This window comes from Phacochoerus africanus, chromosome 3 (genome assembly GCF_016906955.1).
Source record: "Phacochoerus africanus isolate WHEZ1 chromosome 3, ROS_Pafr_v1, whole genome shotgun sequence".
NCBI lineage: Eukaryota > Metazoa > Chordata > Mammalia > Artiodactyla > Suidae > Phacochoerus > Phacochoerus africanus.
In genome coordinates, this window is record NC_062546.1 from 83,517,586 (window position 1) to 83,539,045 (window position 21,460).

The following is a 21,460-nucleotide window of genomic DNA, read 5'->3' on the forward strand; positions in this document are numbered from 1 at the left end:
TGACTTCAAGCAATGGTCTCTAAAACTTTGGTTTTGCAAAGCTTCAGGCAGTTAACTGAAATACATCATTTAACTATTGATTAGGTGAGCCCTCAGTACCCAGATCTCAGTCAGGTTAGGTTCAAGCCTGAATCACAAACATGGCAAGTGAGCTTAGTCCCATATTTTCCTGGTTTTCAGAATTTACCAAAGCAAATACTTAAGCCTAGTGTAGAGAATACAAGTTACATGGCTCCCACATTGGGTCACAGGGACTAAACATCTGTTGAGAGGCAAAAACAGAGAGTAGGATGAGCTATGGCGGTCAGGTTCAGAATGCTGCTAGAATCCATCAGTTATGGGGATTCCTAGTGACACTGGAATTGGTTCTTAAAAAATTTGAATAGTTTCATGGGGGGAGGTGGAAGAAAGTCACCTTCTAGATGGGAAGAATCACAAGAAGTAGGTCTGAAGGCAAGAAAGCAAGGGTTCTATTGTAAGAGTGGATTCTAAGTAGCCATGATTGATTGCACATGATATGTGAGGAGGGGAAAGGGGAAATAAGGCCATAGAAAGAAGGAGATATTTTACATGTCATGCTGAGTGGTTCAGTCTTTGTCCTTTCAGCATGGAGAAGGAGTCCATTTAAGGTTTATGACCAAATTCTTAAAAGGTTAGGCATTGTTGTTTGACAAAGATTGACCTGATGGCAGGTGAGGATAATGAAGTGACTTACTAGTTAGGGGAACTAGTTAGAAAATGTTTAGAGCAGTTCAGTGACAGAAAAGAGAGTCTGAACAAAGTAGAGACATTGAGGAGAGAGAAGGACATGAAAGGGAAGAATTGGCAGTGCTTAGAAAGTGGTAGGACTTTGGTGGGAAAGAAGGAGCCATTCAAAAAAGGCTATAGAACTTTCATCCTGAGTGACTGGGTTAGGGTGGTCTCAGGATCAGTTAGGAAAAGAAACGTGTCAAAATACTTGCAGCACAGAGGGATTCAATCCAGGGGAGTGAATGCCTACAGCAACAAAAGGAAGTATTCAAAGAGCAAACATAAGGGGACCTCTGCTAACTGTCAAGTTCAAGCTAAGCTGTGGGCCAGAGTTAGGAGTTTGTCACTGTTGCCAAAGGTAGAGAGACTTGGGGAACCACTGCCAATGTCACAGGAGCTCTGCAGTCTCAACACTGGTAATAGGCAGGAGAGGGCAAATCAAGCCAACTGTGGCAAAACTTGACATTATCAAAGCCCACATGGTCTCCACCACTGTTGGAAGAGAAGACATGCATCTTTTCAGCTTTCAAAATAATGTGAGTGCATCTGATTAGCAGAACCTGAAAGTTGGCAGTAGCTTTGAGGAAGGTACAGTTCCTAGGCTTTTTGCTCCTAAGCCATCAGGAAAAGCATAGGAGAGGCAGAAAGGCTTCCAAGGGCTAGCAGACAGTACCAGACCTGACAGGGAAGACAGGAGAATGCAAAGAGTCTAGAAATATGTAACTGGTGAGTGTGTGGATGCTGAGTGTGAGGTTTTGGCTGGGCATGGGGTTGAGCATATCCAGTTGGTCATTGGACAGCCAGATCTGGGCTTGGAGATTTAGACTTGGAAATATGAAGCAAAGGAGGTGGTAGATGAGATTGGATAGGAAGATAGAGACAGAGCTAGAGTGAGCTAGCAGAGAAAAAGAACAGGTTACTGAAATCCTGGCCATGAAGTGTGGCCATCTTTCGGGATGGTAGAAACAGAGATATGCATAGATAGAAAGGAGGATAATACAGAGAACATAGTCAGAAAAGCAAGAGAGAAAAAAACTTCAATCAGGAAGGAGTAGGCAAATTCACAACTCAAAAGACTTTGGAAAGATTATTGAGTAAGGTGATTTCAGGTCTACTGATGATGAGAAACTACTCTGAGCCTAGACATCAGAGCAGAAGTTCGGTGAAAGGTAGTTACTGAGATTAATTTGGTAGGAAAAAATGTGAAAACAGAACATATATACTATTCTTTAATATAGGTGGTGGAGTACAACCACTATGGAAAAAATATAGAGGTTCCTCAGAAAACTAAATATAGATGTACCATATGATCCAGCAATCCCACTCCTGGGCCTATATCCAGAGAAAACCATAATTCATGATACATGCACCACAATGTTCTTTGAAGCACTATTCACCATAGCCAAGACATGGAAGCAACGTAAATGTCCATCGACATATGAAGGATTAAAATGTGGTACATATATACAATGGAATACTACTCGGCTGTAAAAAAAGAATGAAAAATGCCATTAGCAGCAACATGGATGCAACTAGAGATTATCATACTAAAGGAATTAAGTCAGAAAGATAAAGACAAATGCTATATGATAGCACTTATATATGGAATCTAAAATATGATACAAATGAACCTATCTACAAAACAGACTCACAAACATGGAGAACAGACTAGTGGTTGCCAAGGGGAAAGAGGGAGAGAGTGGGATGGATGGGGAGTTGAGGTTATTAGATGCAAACTATTACAGTTAGAATAGATGGACACTGAGGTCCTGCTGAATAACACACAGAATTGTATCCAATCACTTGTGATAGAATATGATAGGAGATAATATGAGCAAAAGAATATATATATGTATGGCTGGGTCACTTCACTGTACAGCAGAAATTGGCACAACATTGTAAATTAACTATGCTTTAATTTAAAAATGTATAGGTGGTAAGAAAGGAGAGAAGAGGGGAATACATAGTTTGACATTTAATTAAAAAAAAAAAAAAGAGTTCCTGGAAAGAGAGGGAGAAAGACAGGAAGAGGGAGATAGAATTGCTGCCAAAGGAACAGGATGAGAGCAAAGGTCCAGAAGAGATGGGAGAGGATGGAATTCTGGGGTCCAGTAGTAGCCATGGAAAAGGGGTTTAGGGATCTCTTTATCTATATGTGTTTTTTAAGTGGCATTGCCATTGAGATGATCATGGCTGTGTTGAATTCCCCCCCAGAGAGTATGGTGGTGTGTCCAAAGAAGAACCACAGCAAGCATTTCACAGAGTGATAATCGTCCAATGCATCCAAATAGAAAATCTGGAAATGAGCACTAGTCAATATGGATATAAATCCCATCTTCTGTACACTTATTACTGCTGTGTGGTAATGACAACACTTTGTTGCAGGCTGTGGTTACTGTCCATACTCACCCATAAGAAGCCCATTGGCATTTGATTTACTCAACTGCACTAATCTATTTCTTGGCTGTAGAAAAACTGCAGTATCATTTTAGAGCCCCTATTATAACCTAACAGGAGATAGATAATTAAGTCCTAGGGGACCCATGTTCTAATAGGTTACCACAGAATTGGCCCTTTCCCTCCTCTTTCCAATCTGGGAGCAGTTTTTGCACTTTATGATTAAATGTTTTTTTTTCTTTTTCATTTGGGGGAGGCAAGGATGACTGGAAAGTTGAATGTGCTGCTTATGACTTAGTTTTGGACATTTTGTAGTATAGCTCTGTAGAATATTGCAATATTGCAATAAACCCACATAAATGAACAGAAAGCAGAGTTTGCAAAGTTTCTCATGTTTATATGGAGAGAGGGAAAAGGACTTCAGATCATGGATCTGAAAGTCCCTGAACAGCATAGCTTGAAGATAAAAGGCAGTTAATATTGTATATAACTGTGTATGCTGTCCTAATGGTTTCTGGCAATTCAATCAACGTAGCATATCATCACTCATCATTTACTTTTAAAAAATCCTGTGCACTTGACAGATTTTCAGTGTTTATCAATACTTAGTGACTGTTTTATTTTTCTCTTTTATAATAAATCTGAAAACTGTGCTGCTTTCCCTGGTGCTTTTACATATCAAAGAACATTTCTTTTTTAAAAGTTAGTTTCAGTGCATAGGTTCTCTGCCCTTTCCCCCAAGCATCTTTGCTTCTCCTTTTCTGAAGCATTGACAGTTCAAGGATAAATGGGCACTATTTTCCCTGAAAGTCACTGTATTTCCAACATCCGTTTCATTGGGCAGAAATGTGCAATGTAAGAGCTATATATAAAAGCTTGTGTTCCGTGATAAGAAATACTTGAAGACAATGGACTCTTATATAATGTTAACCTTGTGGTTGGGGAATTTTGCAGTTACTGGTGCTCGTTTTATCAGACTAGTTCTTTCTTAGCAACAGGTATTCTGATGTTGTTATTCTTTTATTTTCTCATAGACATCTAAGGTCAAGAAGGACACACTCTGAATACTGGAGGCAACTCAAACATCCTACATTGTGGGGAATATATACATATGTACATAGAACACAATGAAACCAGTGCTTCATTTAGGAATATGTATCAATCGTGGGAGAGTTACCCAGATGCCTCAGTTAACATTGTTTGAAATGTAGTTAATAAACTTGCATGAAACAGTGAACATAACTTTAAATATATGCAATTAAGTTGGAAGAACCTTAACTACTTTGGCTAACAATGATATAAAATGCTTTGCATTTGATTAAAATGCCAACACCTGTACAGTACTAAAATAGAATGCTCTTATGTTCCATAGACATACGGACTACTTTGCACACACTTAAAGCGTATTTCTCATTAAGAAAACTCATAGTTAGCAATTTAAAATTTGTAAACAAGATCGTCAGTTCATTTGAAAATCCCTTTTACATCAAGCTGAATTCTACTCACTTCCAAAAGTTCAGTACATGTCAATACCTCCAAAGAACCTCTCTTAGCCTCTTAGATTTCTTTACCTCGATGGCATCTTCTGGCACTTATTGCACACAGGGTAATTGTTGGTCTGCCTGTCTCCTACACTTAACCATTTTTCTTTATTCAAGTTGCTGCTTACAGCACAAAGCAAGTAGTAGGTGTTCAACAGATGATCATCAAAGGATTAAATTAATGAATGAGTGAATCAGTGAATGGGGTAGTAGTGGTTCATATTACAGAAGAGTTGTTTTTAAGTTTTCCACCATTGGCATGAAAGTCAGATTCATCTAAATATGCTTTCACTCTTGTTTTTATGTTTTTATTTTATTTTATTGGCAGCAACTGTACTATGACCCAGATGGAGTTAATCAGTATATAATTCCACAATTTAGGGATGTTTCATCCACCCAGAAGAAATTGATACCCCACTGTGTGATGCAGATAATAGAAAAGACCTGGGATATACACTGGGGCTACCAATAAACTGACAAATAGTTGAGAAACCTATCCATGAAAGTGTTTCTATACTATTTAATAGTGCCAGGTAACATGTGAACAAGTGTTTTAGGAGGAAATCATAATACAACAGAGATCCCCGTTAGTTAGTGGTCAAGAACATGCGTGTAAAAAATATAGATTCCTGGACCCTACTCTTAGAGATTCTGGATCACTGGGTCTTAGATGGACCTGGGAATCTGAATTTTAATGAGACTCTTCCTTCCACATCCCCCACCCAAATGATTTCCAGAGTGTTCTGGAGAAAACACTTTTCAGTGGACTAAGGAGAGACTCCTATGGGCCCAAGATATCAGGAAAACTAGAGATGCCACTTAGGTTGGAGCTTGATGGAGGCATGATATTTGGATAGGCAAGGAAAGAAGGGAAGGAACCTCGTTTTTCTTATGATGATTGGCAGAAACATCTCTATCCAATGCCAGATGATTTGGGTGATGGAAAAAAAAACACTCTTTCAGGATGTCACAGTGTAAGGCATAATATTCTGATGTTTCCTTTTCTGTTTTTAATCTAACCTAGATGTAGGTATTAAATTGACTTCTTCTCTCCCAGTTTTTACTTCTACCTGTTAAAACTTGACACATTTATGCACTTCAAAGTTTCTCAGGATCAAGCCTGCCAGTTATTGCTGTATCTTGCATTGTGATGATATTTTAAACAATTGGGTGAAGAGCAGTGGAACATTAAATGTTTCCCGCTGCTGCTACTGCCAAGACACCACCTCTTACATTTGCCTCATCAATACAACTTGGATGGTTATAAAAGTTTTGTGGAAATGCAGGTTCCTTTTCCATGTTTATAGATAGTTACCATCAATAGACTGCATCAAAAACATGTCTATCAACTGTCATGCTGAAAGCCTGATATGTCTTCTTCAAAGCAGAGCAGACTTTGAAGGTGGTTTGAAGATTCTCATCAGAAGGAACACATTTGTGGACAATTCAGAGCTCAGAGGGACTAATTGCCTAGGCTGGCAATCACTTTGGAATGAGTGAAAGAAGGGTGACAATCAATATCTAGTTGGGAGAGAGAAGAGTCTCAATAGTGACAGCTCAGTTCCCCAGTGGATGGAGATAAGTAATACCATTGGGAAAAGACCAACAGGACTAACACTCACTTCCCTGGCTTGAGTGTCACTACTTGGTCACCCTAGAGATGACTGTGTTGTCAGACAAGCAAGGCAGACACTCACTAAGAAGTAGTTCCACATACATCTTCAAGTCTGACAATGCAGATATGAAGACATTGTATTAGCAACAACATCTAGTTCTCGTTCCCTTGCCGGATGCTCAGAAGGCTACATTCACCAGCTACCCTAGTGTTTAGTTGAGCCCTGTGACTTGTTCTGGCCAATGGCCTTTAAACTGAAGTGAGTTCTGGAATGAGACAATAAAAACCCTGACAACATTCTCCAGTTTCACCTTTCTCAGCAGTGCCAAAGGCCTCGTGCTGAGAGGGCGAGGCAGCCTGAATACTTGTGTTATTCCATTTACGGAAAGATCATACTGATCATACAACCATGACAATGGTGGGCTGAAAAGAGTGCTGTTAATAATTATTCCAGGGCATAGCATAAGGAAACTAGGACATGGAACTCATGGAGGATGGCTGGCTACCAAGGTAGCCAGACCTTGCATTAACAAGAAATTCAATTATATTTTAAGTCACTGAGATGTTGGGGTTGTTTGTTACTCCAGCATAACCTTCCCTGTCATGACTAATAGAGTAGGTTATCTTCCAGATCAGTTATTGTCTGAAGTCAGAGAATGATGCTGGGTCTTCTGTACTTATGGGAAAAAAGGCAAAGATGGTAGGGGCTCCTTCAAGTGATGACTTGATTGGATGATGTCCCTAAGGAACCTATTTTCTGTCCTTTTCATGTGACTCCCAAAAGATCCATAATCCAAAGGGCTTTTATTCTTGAAATACCATTAAAGCCATAAGAAAAACAAGTAAACATGTACCAACTTATATAACATGTCACATTTTGTCTCATGGCATCCTCATAACATCTCTCCAGGTTAAGTAGGACTGGCGTGATCTATCCATTTCACAGATAAGGAAACTGAGGCTGAGGAAATATTAGTGATTTTTCCAAAGTTACATAGCTGGTAGGACCAGCTGGTTTCCACCCACACCCACCTACACCATTATGCCACTTTAGGGCGTACAGGAGACTCCTGTACATAGATTGACCATACTGTGGCCACAGTTGCGAGGCTGGGAGAGAATTTGGTAATAGCACTTTTCTGAATGTGCTGTGGTTTGCCGTACTATCTGCTTGCTTAAAAGAAGCCACCCTGCCTGGAATATTGTAGATCAAATGCCATAAGCACGTGAATTATAGAGCAAGCACATTGAAGAATGCTTGGCAGCATCCATGAGGCTCCAGAGGCCAGATTTCTGCATTCTTAAAACATTTCTTTGTCAATATTGCACCTTCTTGCCCTAAAATTTAACACTTTAATATGATCAGAAATGTGACTAATTAGATTTTACTGCCTTTTCTAATATTCCCACCAAAAGAAAAAAAAAAGTGACAGACTCACTTACTGAACATTATTCAGATTCAGTGTACTATTTGTTTGACTTCTCTAAGCTTTAATGACTAAACATTTCTCAGGGTCCTCAAAGATGTCTCTAAGATATGGAAAATGAGAATCAAAATCAAGGTGAACTCCTCAGTGAGAATTAATTATAACCATTTCATTCAAGTCTTAATATTTTTCTGTGTCAGAATCCCAAAAGGGACTTGAAGCATGACAGAACAGAGTGTGGTCTGTTTGGTGAATTCTAGAGCTTCATAACCATCTGGTGAGTAGCCACACACACTATGGAGAAAATTATAACTTACCTGAAGCATATGGTGAGCTGCATTTTGAGTACCTAACTTTCTTACATTGCTAGACTTAAACTTTCAAAAGCATGGTACAAATTAGGAAAGGAATCATGACAGTTCAGTCCACTTTTTTTTTTTTTTTTTCTTTACCAAGGTAAAGTGATAAAATTCTCTTTTTAAGAAATGGGGGAAATGAGGTTCTAAATAGGTACGTTGTTTTTCTAAAACATAACAGCCTCTAATTAAAATTGAATATGGGAGTTCCCGTCATGGCGCACTGGTTAACGAATCCGACTAGGAACCATGAGGTTGCGGGTTCGGTCCCTGCCCTTGCTCAGTGGGTTAACGATCCGGCGTTGCCGTGAGCTGTGGTGTAGGTTGCAGACGCGGCTCGGATCCTGTGTTGCTGTGGCTCTGGCGTAGGCCAGTGGCTACAGCTCCGATTCAACCCCTAGCCTGGGAACCTCCATATGCTGCGGGAACAGCCCAAGAAATAGCAACAACAACAACAACAAAAAAAAGACAAAAATAAAAATAAAAATAAAAAAATAAAATTGAATATGTATGGAGTTCCTGTTGTGGCTCAGTGGGTTAAGGACCCCATGTTGTCTCTGTGAGGTTGTGGGTTTGATCCCTGGCCTCGCTAGCGCCAAGGATCCAATGTTGCCACAAGCTGCAGCATAGGCCGCAGATGTGGCTCAGGTCTGGTGTTGCCATGTCTGTGGCGTAGGCCTCAGCTGCAGCTCTGATTCAACCCCTAACCTGAGAAGTTCCATATGCTGCAGGTGCAACTTTTAAAAGGGAAAAAAATGAATAAGTAAAATTGAATATGCATTATCATGACATCTTAAACTATTTTTACTCCTATCATCAGCAGTCAAAAAGAATAAACAATGAAGGCCAATTATGAATAGAATTGTCTGTTATATTCAAAGTTTCTTTAACCTTTGAATACTGAGCTATCTATCAGGATCTCTCCCCCAAACAATATATTTATATTAAAAGTAGTTGTCTTGGTGACTCAGAGTCCTTTTTGAGTGGTATCAGAGTCATGTGCTTCAGATTACTCAAGAAAAAATTATTTCAAAAAACCTAAATCTTGATTTATTTGTGGAAATCCACTCTTTTGAAGAGTTCTATTAGGATACATTATAAGGGTAGATTGAGAAGCTAAGGAGCTTTTGAGATTGTATGTGGGGGGTTATATTAACCATTAATTTTTTGTATTAATGAAGCTTGATAATCATATTGATAATTGTTGCATTAATTAAAGACCCATCTCCATTGAGGGAAGTAACCCACTTTGTAGACCTCTTCTGGATTTGGGGGATACAGTGTCAATCTTGCTTTCAGGACAGTGAAAGCTAGTGAAATATACTTCTTTCTGGCATTCACTAGCACACACAGGGTTCTCTCTCTCTGTCTCTGGATGATTGTGAACTCTACAAAGACATAAATCTATAAATGCAGTTTTATGTTCTGCCACTATTGTGCACAAACATTTGAGATTTGCTTGTTAACATTCAGGGGATTTCCTTCAGCTCCATGCACAAAATGGAACTTTTACCCTGAATGCATCTCTCTGTTTCCCTGACCTCTCCAAATCTGCCTCTCTCCATGCAGTGAGCTCCCCTTGCAGGATCAGCACAAACCTGCCTAGGAGAAAATTTATGTTGCTCTCTGCACACATACAGATGGCCTGAGAGTGAATATGATGTAGTAATTCAAATTAGACTAGCACCTTTCGATCTGTTTATGAATGGTGTTGCATCCCCATGAGTGAATTAGAGCACTGTGGTTTCTGAGCAATGGTATTATTCTTGCAAAATTTGTGCTGAATTAAAAATATACATCATCTAGGAAAGAAATAAGAAACCCCAGCCCTCCAATATTTACCCAGAGTGAGTTTCAGTTTCACTGTAGTTTTTAGTTATCGTCGATGTAGATTTACTACCCCTAACTATTATGCCTGGGATAAGCAGAGACTGGGTTAAGAACATCAGAGTCACAGCTGACCTGGGGATTGTCCCTGCTTACATGCTTAGATGTGCTAGCTTCTAAGTGAAGAAGCTCATTTGCCAAGGAAATAAGTGGAGCAGTTGGGCAGAACCCAGTTCTAAACCAGCAAAGTTTCTACATGAACAATTTCCTCTTGAAATTGAAAACTAGTCAGCTCTTCAGACTTGAGGAAGGCTTTGCACTGCAATTAAAATGGGTTGTTGAGGAAAACAATGGAAGTAGATTGGGAAAAAGAAATTTAACATCCAACGATATGGGAGGCCATGCAAAATATATTCTTTGTTAAGATGAATCTCCCATCCTTTCTCCCCAAGCAGTAGAGCATTGGACTCTAGTCGGCCAGGAGGCTGATGATGGTAAAGGATGTCCAAGCTAGGGATTTAATCTAGAACCCTGGCCTCATTAGGATAGTACTCTAACCATCTAAGCAAATTAGTTGCAGATGAAGCAACTGGACTGTGGAATGCATATTCAATGTGACAAAAAGAACAGGGAGTTATTTCTGGGAGATGTTTCCTTTGTTTTATTAATGACCAGGAGCCCTGCATCTTAGCCCCGAGTGTCACAGCTTAAGACTTAGCTCCTCTTCTCTTGCTGGTACCTCTTACTTGTTACCATTTCTCTGTGACCTGTTAGATCTACATGTCAGTCTGTGGGGAAATGTAAAAGGACAGGGGATGAATGAGTGAAAAAACTATTAGATTCATTCATTCACTCAAAAAAGAATGTATCGAATACCATGCATTTTTCAAAGTCTGTGAGTCTGTTTCTGTGCTGCAAATAAGTTCATTTGGATCCTTTTTTTAGATTCCACATATAAGTGATATCATATGATATTTGTCTTTTATTGTCTGACTAACCTACTCAATAACACTAGCTGTGCTTAGTTGTTAGGGATCAAATAAACAAGACAGAGTCACTGACCTCAAGGAACTCAGAGATCATTAATAAGAAGGGGAAAGGAGTGGGATGGATTGAGAGTTTGGGGTTAATAGATGCAGACTATTGCCTTTGGAATGGATTAGCAATGAGATCTGCTGTGTAGCACTGGGAACTTATGTCTAGTCACTTGTGATGGAGCATGATAATGTGAGAAAAAAGAATATATATATGTATGTGTAACTGGGTCATCATGCTGTGCAGTAGAAAATTGACAGAACACTGTAAACCAGCTATAATGGAAAAAAAATAAATATCATTATATATATATAAAAAGATGCTTTGAGGCTATGCTGGGAAAGTGCTCAGAGTGTAAAGAAAGCCCAAAGCAGGAGTTCCCATCGTGGCGCAGTGGTTAACAAATCCAACTAGGAACCATGAGATTGTGAGTTCAATCCCTGGCCTTGCTCAGTGGGTTAAGGATCTGGCGTTGCCATGAGCTGTGGTGTAGGTTGCAGACATGGCTTGGATCCCACGTTGCTGTGACTCTGCCATAGGTCAACGGCTGCAGCTCTGATTAGACCCCTAGCCTGGGAACCTCCATATGCCGAGGGAAGCGGCCCTAAAAAAGGCAAAAAGACAAAAAAAATAAAAACCCAAAGCAAAGGCTTCTGCCTAGAGAAAGAAGTCCATCCACTTGGTCAACTAAAATTGAACATAAAGGAGAGCCCGGGTTTACCTTTCCAGACTTCCTTTAGACTCCGGGGGTCTAGAAGCTGCCATAGAGAACCATTTGGTCTGCCGTGGCAGGTCAAGGGCACTCTTGCAGCAGTGTCTGGAGACAAATTGCCATGTCAGCTATCTCAGATGCAGCAACCAAGATTCAGAACAGTGTAGCAAGCACAAGCTAATGTCAGCATCTGAATGCCATACGTTCTGATCAAGCAGAACACACAGACTAGGATCAGCCTCAAGACATTGAGACCTAGAGCCAGAAGGGCCAAAACGACTTACCTCTCGATGACACCATGCCCATGTCTCCTTACGCTACAAAGATCATGATCCATCCAACTAGACCTGTATTTGCCTAGGGACATCTATGGAAGCAAAGCAGTGGCTTCTTTTCTATATTTTCCAAATTTAAAAACAAACAAAACTTTGTCAATAATTTATAACAGAAAATTGAATGAATTTTACAGTGAAAACTATATACCCACCAACTAGATTCTACCACTCACATTAACTGTACTTGCTTCACTAAAGATGCAGCCATCTATCAATATCTCTCCATCTATCAATCTAATCATTGATGCATTTCAGAGTAAATGTCAGGCATCAATGTATTCCATCCCAAATTATATGAATACTTGAACATGTATATCATTCCTTAAAGTTCCATTTTTATTTACGGAGCTTTGTTTTTCCTTTGAAGATAAAATTTGCATGCAATGAAACACATAAATCTTGAAGGTAGCCTTGGATGCATGCCAACAAATGCATACACCTGTGTAATCCAAACCCCTAGGGAGGTGTGGACCATTAGCATCATCCCAGGAAGTTCCTGGTGTCCCTTACCAGTCAGGTTCTGCCCCATCCCTCCCCTCCCCGGCAACTGCTGTTCTTAAATGTTCCATCATAGATTGATCTTTCCTGCACTCAAATTACGTATAAATGAAATCATGGAGTGTTTAGTCTTTTGTGTGTGTGGCTTCTTTCACTCAGCGAGATGTTTTAGAGATTCTTCCATGTTGGTGCAAGCACAAGCTTATTCTTTTTGATTGCCAAATAACATTCCAATGTAGGAAAATAGGCAGGCATACCTCATTTTATTGCACTCAGCTCTATCGTACTTCCCAGAGACTCCATTTTTTACAAATTGAAGTTTTGTGACAACCCTGCATTGTCAGATGATAGCTTTTTTCTAGCAATACAGTATTTTTAATTAAGGTATATACATTTTTTAGACATAATGCTATTATACATTTAATAGACTGCAGTATAGTGGAAACATAACTTTATATACAATAGAAAACCATTTATGTGACTTTGATTGTATATGCACTTTATTGAAATTGTCTGGAACAGAACCCACAATATCTCCAAGGTATGCCTCTTACACAGTTTATGTGTTTTCTTGTTGATAGACACTTGTTTTCAAATGGATTAAAAAATTTAAAAATCCATCATGTCAAGCAAAGTCTAGGATTTAAACTAAGATTTGGGACAAAAGTTAGTGCCAGTCAGCATGTGGGAGCTCAAGAAAAAGACATTTGGTTATATACAAAGTAAATGAATTCTGTTTTTTTCTGATTATCCCAGTGGTACTGTGCTTAAACTTTTTAACCCTGCTAATAGGCTTCCAGTGAAAGACTTTCTTGGAAGCAGTTTTCTTTTTTTTTTTTTTTCATTATGGCCATTGATCTTGCAGGATGAGCACTGTTCTCCATACGGGGTCATGTGCCGTGGTTTCATAGGGAGGAGGCTCCAAGTAAAGGAGGGGTGCTGCTGTGACTCAAGCCCCTTGACTTTCTTTCTATTTGAACCCAAGTCCCTATTTTTTTTTCTTTTTTGGCCACATCTGTGGCACATGGAAGTTTCCAGGCCAGAGAGACTGAACCCACACCACAGCAGTGACTCAAGCTGCTGCAGTGACAACACCAGATCGTTAACCTGCCACTCCACTAGGGAACTTCCTCTGGTCCCTTTCTTCCTGTCTTTAAAATGAAATTTGATCACGGCAGTACCCTTGCTTAAACTGACACACTTTCTCAAAATGAAAAGATTGGGAGTCAAGTACAGTGAAACACAGGGAGAAGTAATTTGCAAGTCACAGTAGCAGCTCTTGACAAAGTGCACAGTTTTGGTGAAGAGAATGTGGCTTGTATATTTTAGCAGAAGTGGATGGGTTATGTCCTTGCACTCTCTCACATAAGAATATATGAAGAAATATTGAATGATTGCACTATTCATTTCATTATTATTTTATGTGACTAATCAGGAAATACACATTAAAATATTTCTTTGAAACAAAAGTATGTTTTGATTCACGTTCTAATTCAAAGAGCCTCATCAGTTACTCTATGAGAGTGGCTTCTTGTTTTGTATTCATTGTGTTCTATGTCTATCAAAAATGATGTGCCAGGAGTTCCCTGATGGCTCAGTGGGTTAAGGATCTGACATTGTCACTCCCATGGCTCAGGTCACTGCTGTGACCTGGGTTAGATCTCTGGCCCAGGAACTGACACAAAAGAAGAGGAAAAAAAAATGTCATGGTAAACTGAATATCTGATCATAAGAGTCACAAAAGGACACTTGAGTCTAATGGTCTGATCAGTTCCCAGAGTGTCATTAGGCACAAGAATGGGCTAGATTTGGGGAGGGAGGAAGGGATGTGGAGGAGTCCACTTTCCTTTATCTGCTGTGAGAGTAACAGCCCCCAGTGGGCCCTGGGATGATGATTTCTAACAGTGCTTTCATTATTGAATGAGTCAAGCTCTTCAGGGCCCAGATCACATTCTCTGACTCTAAAGAGGCTCCTGACATCACCATGCCCTGAATGATCAGGGAGTTTCCTGCCTTAAAAGGATTCGGGAAATCATTATCTGTGAACATTCACTTCCAGAAGAATCTTCCTTTGTTGACCAGGGAGACTGTCCCTGTGAGACGTGGGTGCAGCTCCAGTGACAAGTAACCTGCGTCATCTGCTCTCTAAAAGGATGTCTGTGATTAAGGTGGAAGCTGGGCTCAGGGAGAAATGTTCTTTCACTAATCTACATCTTAGGTGGTTCCGAATTGTTAGTCTTCCTATGTGTTCTTATTTAATGTCCTATTTTTCTACCCTTAAGTTAATGCCCTTTTTAAGCCAAGCTATTTTTTTCCTTTCCCACGAAGGAAATACTATAGTAGAAATTGATTAATTAAATGATAGGTGCCTCAAAACATGTAATCTATTTTTAATTAAATAAAATTCCTCTATTTATATCTAGGTTTCCTGAAATATCCTGTTTGGCCTATGAATTTGGTTTATTTTTTCTGACTTGTTAAGGATTTAACTTTTTAAAAATAGTTCACCATTGTAAACCCATTCCAAGAGCGATAGTTTGCTGAAAAAATAAATAAAAGTAAAAAAAAATAAATAAAAAATAAAAATAGTTCACTTAACATACATTAGAATTTGTTACATTTCACTAGGTATAACTTTAGCCTAAGTATAGTTTTATATAAATTTTTAGTTATGACAGCTACTTGACCAGTGTTTAGAGGAAGAAAGGATTTAATCTTAGGTCAGACAAAAAAAACTAGAAGACGTTGATTAAAGTCGCTATTTAGGGAGTTCCCGTCGTGGCGCAGTGGTTAATGAATCCCACTAGGAACCATGAGGTTGCGGGTTCGATCCCTGCCCTTGTGCAGTGGGTTAAGGGATCCCGTGTTGCCGTGAGCTGTGGTGTAGGTCGCAGACGCGGATCGGATCTGGCATTGCTGTGGCTCTGGCATAGGCTGGTGGCTACAGCTCCGATTAGACCCCTAGCTTGGGAACCTCCCATATGCCATGGGAGTGGCCCAAGAAATGGCAAAAAGACAAAAAAAAAAAAGTCTCTATTTAGCAATAAATTGCACCAATCAGAAACTTAAAAACAAAGAAACTCTGCCCAGGCCTGACCTAGAGAAAGGAATTGGCTTATTTTTAGTCACATTTGGGAAACAGATGGTGGAATTGTTCTGTGCAGGCTGGTAATGCAATCCCTCACATGTTAGGTATCAAAATAATAAAAAGAAGGAAAATGTCATTGGGTATTAAAGTACAATGGATGATGCGTCACAGTCTTTGATTTTCAGGAAAATAGGTAGAGAAGTTTGCTAAATGAGATTTTTTTTTAAAAAAAGATATCATTAGGGAATAAATAATGATATATTCCTGTCAGGTTCAAAATATTTTCTCTGTGACCAGATTCATAGAGGTTATGAAGAGACGAAACAACTTAATTTTTTTTACCAAGACTTGGGCTGGGTCCCTACAGCACTGTTCCAAGTTGTAGCTTGGAAATGTAATTGGTTTTAATTAATCATGAAATTGTGCCAGAAAAGTGCTCACAGTATTTCTGTGGCTCTAGGCAGCTTCAGATTCTGTTTTAAAAACTTCTTGTCCTCCCCCCTTTTTTTCTGTCATTCTTTTTTCAACTCTAAAGCCAAGAAGAATAGGGGAAATGTGAATAGATGTTTTTCTTTTTGATCCAACAACTTATGCATAGAACTTTTAATTATGTAGATGAGATAATTCAGCAAGATATGCACAGAGACAGAATTGTATTTTAATTTACTGATGGCAAAGACAAGATTTTATTTTAACTGAGTTCTAACTATTGGGCCATAATTAAGTCAGGTTTATAAATGAAAAAAAAATAAGGATTGAAGAAAGACTTTCAGTCTCTGTACTAAGCTAGGAAGAAAGTAGGCTAAGACTGAGAAAACAAGAGGTAGTCCCTGCTGATCTTGGGCAAATTATTATCATTATCATTAGTTTTCTTATTTATGATGGGTTAGCAAATATCATGGAAAACCAACTACCATTGAGGAGGTTGTCTCTGTTTCTATAAAATGAAATAAAGGATTAGAAATTGTCTTCCATCACTTATTACTTCAGAATGTGTGTCTTCTTCACACCTATTCTTTTCACATAAACTTATGGGTCTCTTCTATGAGATCTTAAGCTCTCCCAAGTCAAAAATAATATTGTTGCTTTCTTGGGTTTAATCCTCAATAGGTATTCACAAAGAAAACTCCTAATTAGGAGTTAAGATTCTTCTTCATTTAAAATCATGTCCTTGAGGCATACCTATTGTGTCTCAGTGTGTTACGAACCTGACTAGTATCCATGAGGATGTGGGTTCGATCCCTGGCCCCACTCAGTGGGTTAAGGATCTGGCGTTGCCATGAGCTGTGGTCTAGGTCATAGGCAAGGCTCCGATCCTGCATTGCTGTGGCTGTGGCATAAGCTGGCAGCTGCAGCTCTGATTCAACCCTGAGAGCTTGGGAACCTCCACATGCCGCAGGTGTGGCCCTTAAAAAAAAAAAAAAAAAAAAAGTCCTTGAATGTAAATAAGGCCTACTGGAGTAAGGATGTTGTTTTTATAGTCAGTCATAAAAAAATGGTTTTACCCTAACTCCCTATCCAACTAGACATGATTCTGTAAGTAAGCCATTTAACCTCTCTGGTCTTCAGCTTTCTCATCTACCATAGAGATATAATGATATTTTAAAAGTGCATTATAATGATTAATCTATGAGAGAGTCCTTTGACAAGTTAAAAGTGCTATTTAATTTTATTAGCATTAGTACCATAATATGTGAAAATATAGGGAACAGATTTTGCCTTCCTGGCTGGGTGGATGAAGAGGTGGCTTGCATAAATGTGTTGTCACAAATCATTCTCCCTGAACTCCTAATTAGTATCCATCATCTTCTTGAAATCCTGAATGGATCCCTGAGAAGGCAGCATTTCCCCAGTTATAGTCCAGATTTGGATTGGCCCAGTTCATCTCCATTCACTTCACTCTGCTGCTAAGTAGCGATAACAGCATATGAGAGGTTGGCATTCTGAACCACACTACATTGGTTCCTGGAAGGGTCATGCCACTTCCAGTAATTCATAGGTTTCTTAAAGCCAGCCGTAGTGAGTGAGAGATGCTGGGTTAGCCTACTTCCCTCCACGACTCAAACTAGGATCATACTGAGTCACTAAAATACTTCAGGTTGGGACTTGAGGAAACAAGTGACTCAGGTTCTGGGCACAAGAGCACTGTGTTCAGTGTGTTTAGTTCAAGCAACAAGCTTTGAGAGTTCTGGTCCATGAATCCTCATGGATGAGTCCCAAGGACAAGGCCATTTGAACACAGTCTGAATATACACAGTCAATGCCTGTTACAGAGCAAGCACTTAATATTTTTAAATGAATTAACAAGAGATTCATTTTATAATGTTAGTAGAGCCCCTATTTTATCCATAATTGAAGGAAGCACATAAGAAATATATGACATGGTTCTATACCAAATATTGTAAGTTACTTCAGAAGATAAAGCATGTATGCGTGAAATCTTTGAGCATTAAAGTGGAGAGTTTTTAAGTGATAGAATGAATGATCTAAAGTTTAGGGCTATAAGAATTCAAAGAAGTAGGAGACCAATAATGAAGTCTCTTAGGAAGTTAAACTTGAAGTGGATTTTGAAAGATGAAAAGATGAAGGAGTGTTGGCATTCCAAGAAGTAGGAACAGCATGAGAGAGTGTCTGGAAATGGAAATGGATGTATATGTTTTACTCATTACTTTTGGTCCATGAAGGGAGGGAATAGAATTTGAAGTGGGTATTTAAAATAGGATTATGGCATACTGTGTATGTCATAATATGAGCCACAGAAATCCTCGTAAATGTGCCCTAAGATATATTTGTAAAGGTATTTGCTAATTGGCATAGCAAACTTTTGGAAATAATTTAAATTCAACTAGCAGGAGAATGATTAAATGATTGATGGTGCATTCACATCATGGAATATTTGGAAACAGTTGAAAAGCATAAAGTAGATCTTTATGTGTTGGCATAGAAAGGCCATCATGGGAAGACTACCAATATATTAATTAATGGTGAAAATGCATTCATGTAGGATTTGTCAACTTTGAAAGTTGATTTTTAAAAAATCAAAGTGGTATTTAAGGAAGATTACTGGGATGACCTTGTATCAAATTAAACAGTATAGCAGTACCTTAGAAAACTGTATATAGAACTACTATATGACCCAGCAATCTCACTCTTGGGCATATATCCAGACAAAACTTTCCTTGGAAAAGACACATGCACCCGCATGTTCATTGCAGCACTATTCACAATAGCCAAGACATGGAAAAAACCCAAATGTCCATTGACAGATGATTGGATTAAGATGTGATGTGTGTGTGTATATATATATACACAATGGAATACTATTCAACCATAAAAAAGAACAAAATAATGCCATTTGCAGCAGCATGGATGGAACTAGAGACTCTCATAATGAGTGAAATAAGTCAGAAAGAGAAAGACAAATACCATGTGATATCACTTTTATCTGGAATCTAATATATGGCACAAATGAACCTTTCTTCGGAAAAGAAGATCATGGATTTGGAGGATAGACTTGTGGTTGCTAAGTGGGAGGCTCGGGGAGGGAGTGGGATGGATTGGGAACTTGGGGCTAATAGATACAGACTATTGCCTTTGGAATGGACAAGCAATGACACCCTGCTGTGTAGCACTGGGAACCATATCTAGTCACTTATGAAAAAAGAACAAATACATGTATGTGTAACTGGGTCACCTTTCTGTTCAGTAGAAAATTGACAGAACACTAAACCAGCTATAATGGAAAAAAAATAAAAAACATTATATATGGAGAAAAAAGAAAGTTGAAGAGAGCTGTTGGGACATATTTTTAGGAGTTCAGAGGTGAGAGACCAAAGATAGAGACCTGAATGGTGATGAGAAAGCTCCCAGAGACATTCTGCAGAATGATTGTAAAGCACTTCATGATAGAGGCTTAAAATAGGGAATGAAGGAGAGAGAAGAGTTTTAAAAGAGATTTCCAGGTTTAAGCTTAGGGAATAAGATACTAAAAACTGATTTCTACACATTGGAACAGACCTGTGTGAATTGGAAACATTCCTTAACGAATTTATTTATTTATTTATTTATTTATTTATTTATTTATTTATTTATTTATTTATTTATTTTGTTTTTCAGGATGGAAGAAACAGTACGAAATCTATTGCAGAGTCAAGGATCTCCAGAACAGAAAAAAGAAGAAACTGTTAATATAATGGTCTATCAGGTACACCATGTTTCTTGCTCTTGGCTGGGTATTGGCCAGCTTATTTTGCTTGAATTTCTCTAGCTCTGTCCTCCCCAACCCAGAAATAAATAAACAAGCATGATCTATATCCCAGTTCCAAGAGCCATCCAGTCACCTCTGTTTGAGAAATCCTCTCTACGTTTATTTAACTCATTCATTTCTCGAATTTTGTAAAAGGAAGCGGAGATTTTGGTTGTACCAAAAATAAGGTTATAGTGATGCAGAGAGACCTATGGAGGAATTGCAGCACTCTGAGGTCAGAACTCTAAGAGAGTTCTCTACAGCCTTCTCCAGGAACACAGGGGAGGAAGTGACTCATCCTGCCCTGGAAGGTAAGGGATATTTCCCAAAGGACTGACATATAAAGTGCCTGAGGGGTAGAAAACAAGAGAAAGATCATTCCAGGCAGAGGGAGAGTTTAGGTAAAGGGGCAGGGGTGTGAATGTGCACAACAGGCTATGGAGAGTAAGAAGCTCATAGGGACTGAATCACGGCCTGGCGAGATAAGGCTGGTGGGAAGAGAGAGGAGACAGGAAGAGCTAGCTGGAAGTTATACCTGTGGGCTCTGCTTGTGGGTATGGCCTTTGTGCCTCAGGTGATGTGGAGTCTGCAGAGGTCCAAAGTGAGTCACTGGTCGATGCAGCAATAAGGGGTCACCTTCTGGTAGCCCTTAGCCCACGGTGGGTGCTTCAACACTAACAAGGTGGCCAGGCCTGGAAGCAGAGCAGCAAATCTGAGGGTGACCAGGGTTGGCCACACAGATGAGAAGCTCCATCAGCAGAAGGAGCCCTGCAACTTAATCAAGTTTCCAGTTTGTTTCCAGCAGGTAATAGTAATTTTGCTGTTTTCATGAGAGAAGGTGAGCTTAAGTCCTTCAACTCCACCATCTTGTCTCTCCCTCCCTCCATCTAGGTCAATGGAGGACTTTCATATAATATCACTTATATCTGGAATCTAATACATGGCGCAAATGAACCTTTACACAGAAAAAAATCATGGACATGGAGAATAGACTTGTGGTTGCCAAGGGGGAGTGGGAGAGAGTGGAATGCACTGGGAATTTGGGTTAATAGATGCAAACAATTGCCTTTGGAATGGATAAGTAATGACATCCTGCTGTATAGCACTGGGAACTATGTCTAGTCACATATGATGGAGCATGATAATATAAGGAAAAAGAATGCATACATGTATGTGTAACTGGATCACCTTGCTGTACAGTAGAAAATTGACAGAACACTGTAAACCAGCTAAAATGGAAAAAATAAAAATAATTATAAAAAAAAAGAAAAGCACTTCAAGTGACAAATAGACATCCAATCAATAGCTATTACACAACTATGCATGGAGAGCTTAAAAAAGCTAAAGAAGGCAAGGAAATGGGCCAAAGTTTAGGGTGATCCCTGGGCAGCCCTAGAATTTTTCTAGCTGGAAAGTGAGTGGGTTTGGGGAGGTAAGCATTGGAACTTGGCTGGTAAAGGTAATTTTACACTAGCTTCTTTGAATTCACGGCTTCTGTGCTCTGCAACCCAACTTGTGATGACAGAGACTGAGAGGCATCTGATAATAAAAGTCACAGTATCATATAAAGTTAAGAAATCCAGTCAGAGTTAGCCTTAAAAAGTCTGTGTCCTAAGTTGTTGGCTCATGAGAC

The 21,460-nt window shown here is 39.2% G+C and overlaps 1 protein-coding gene across 5 annotated transcripts in view; it reads left to right on the forward strand.

The window, feature by feature from the left end:
• NCKAP5 (NCK associated protein 5) overlaps nt 1-21,460 on the forward strand; it is a 1,086,741-nt gene that overhangs the window by 708,102 nt on the left and 357,179 nt on the right. For all 5 annotated transcript variants that reach the window (XM_047772074.1, XM_047772077.1, XM_047772075.1 and 2 more), the window contains one exon: nt 19,698-19,785. In XM_047772074.1, the coding sequence (XP_047628030.1) occupies nt 19,698-19,785 (88 nt within the window). The remainder of the gene's footprint in view (nt 1-19,697; nt 19,786-21,460) is intronic.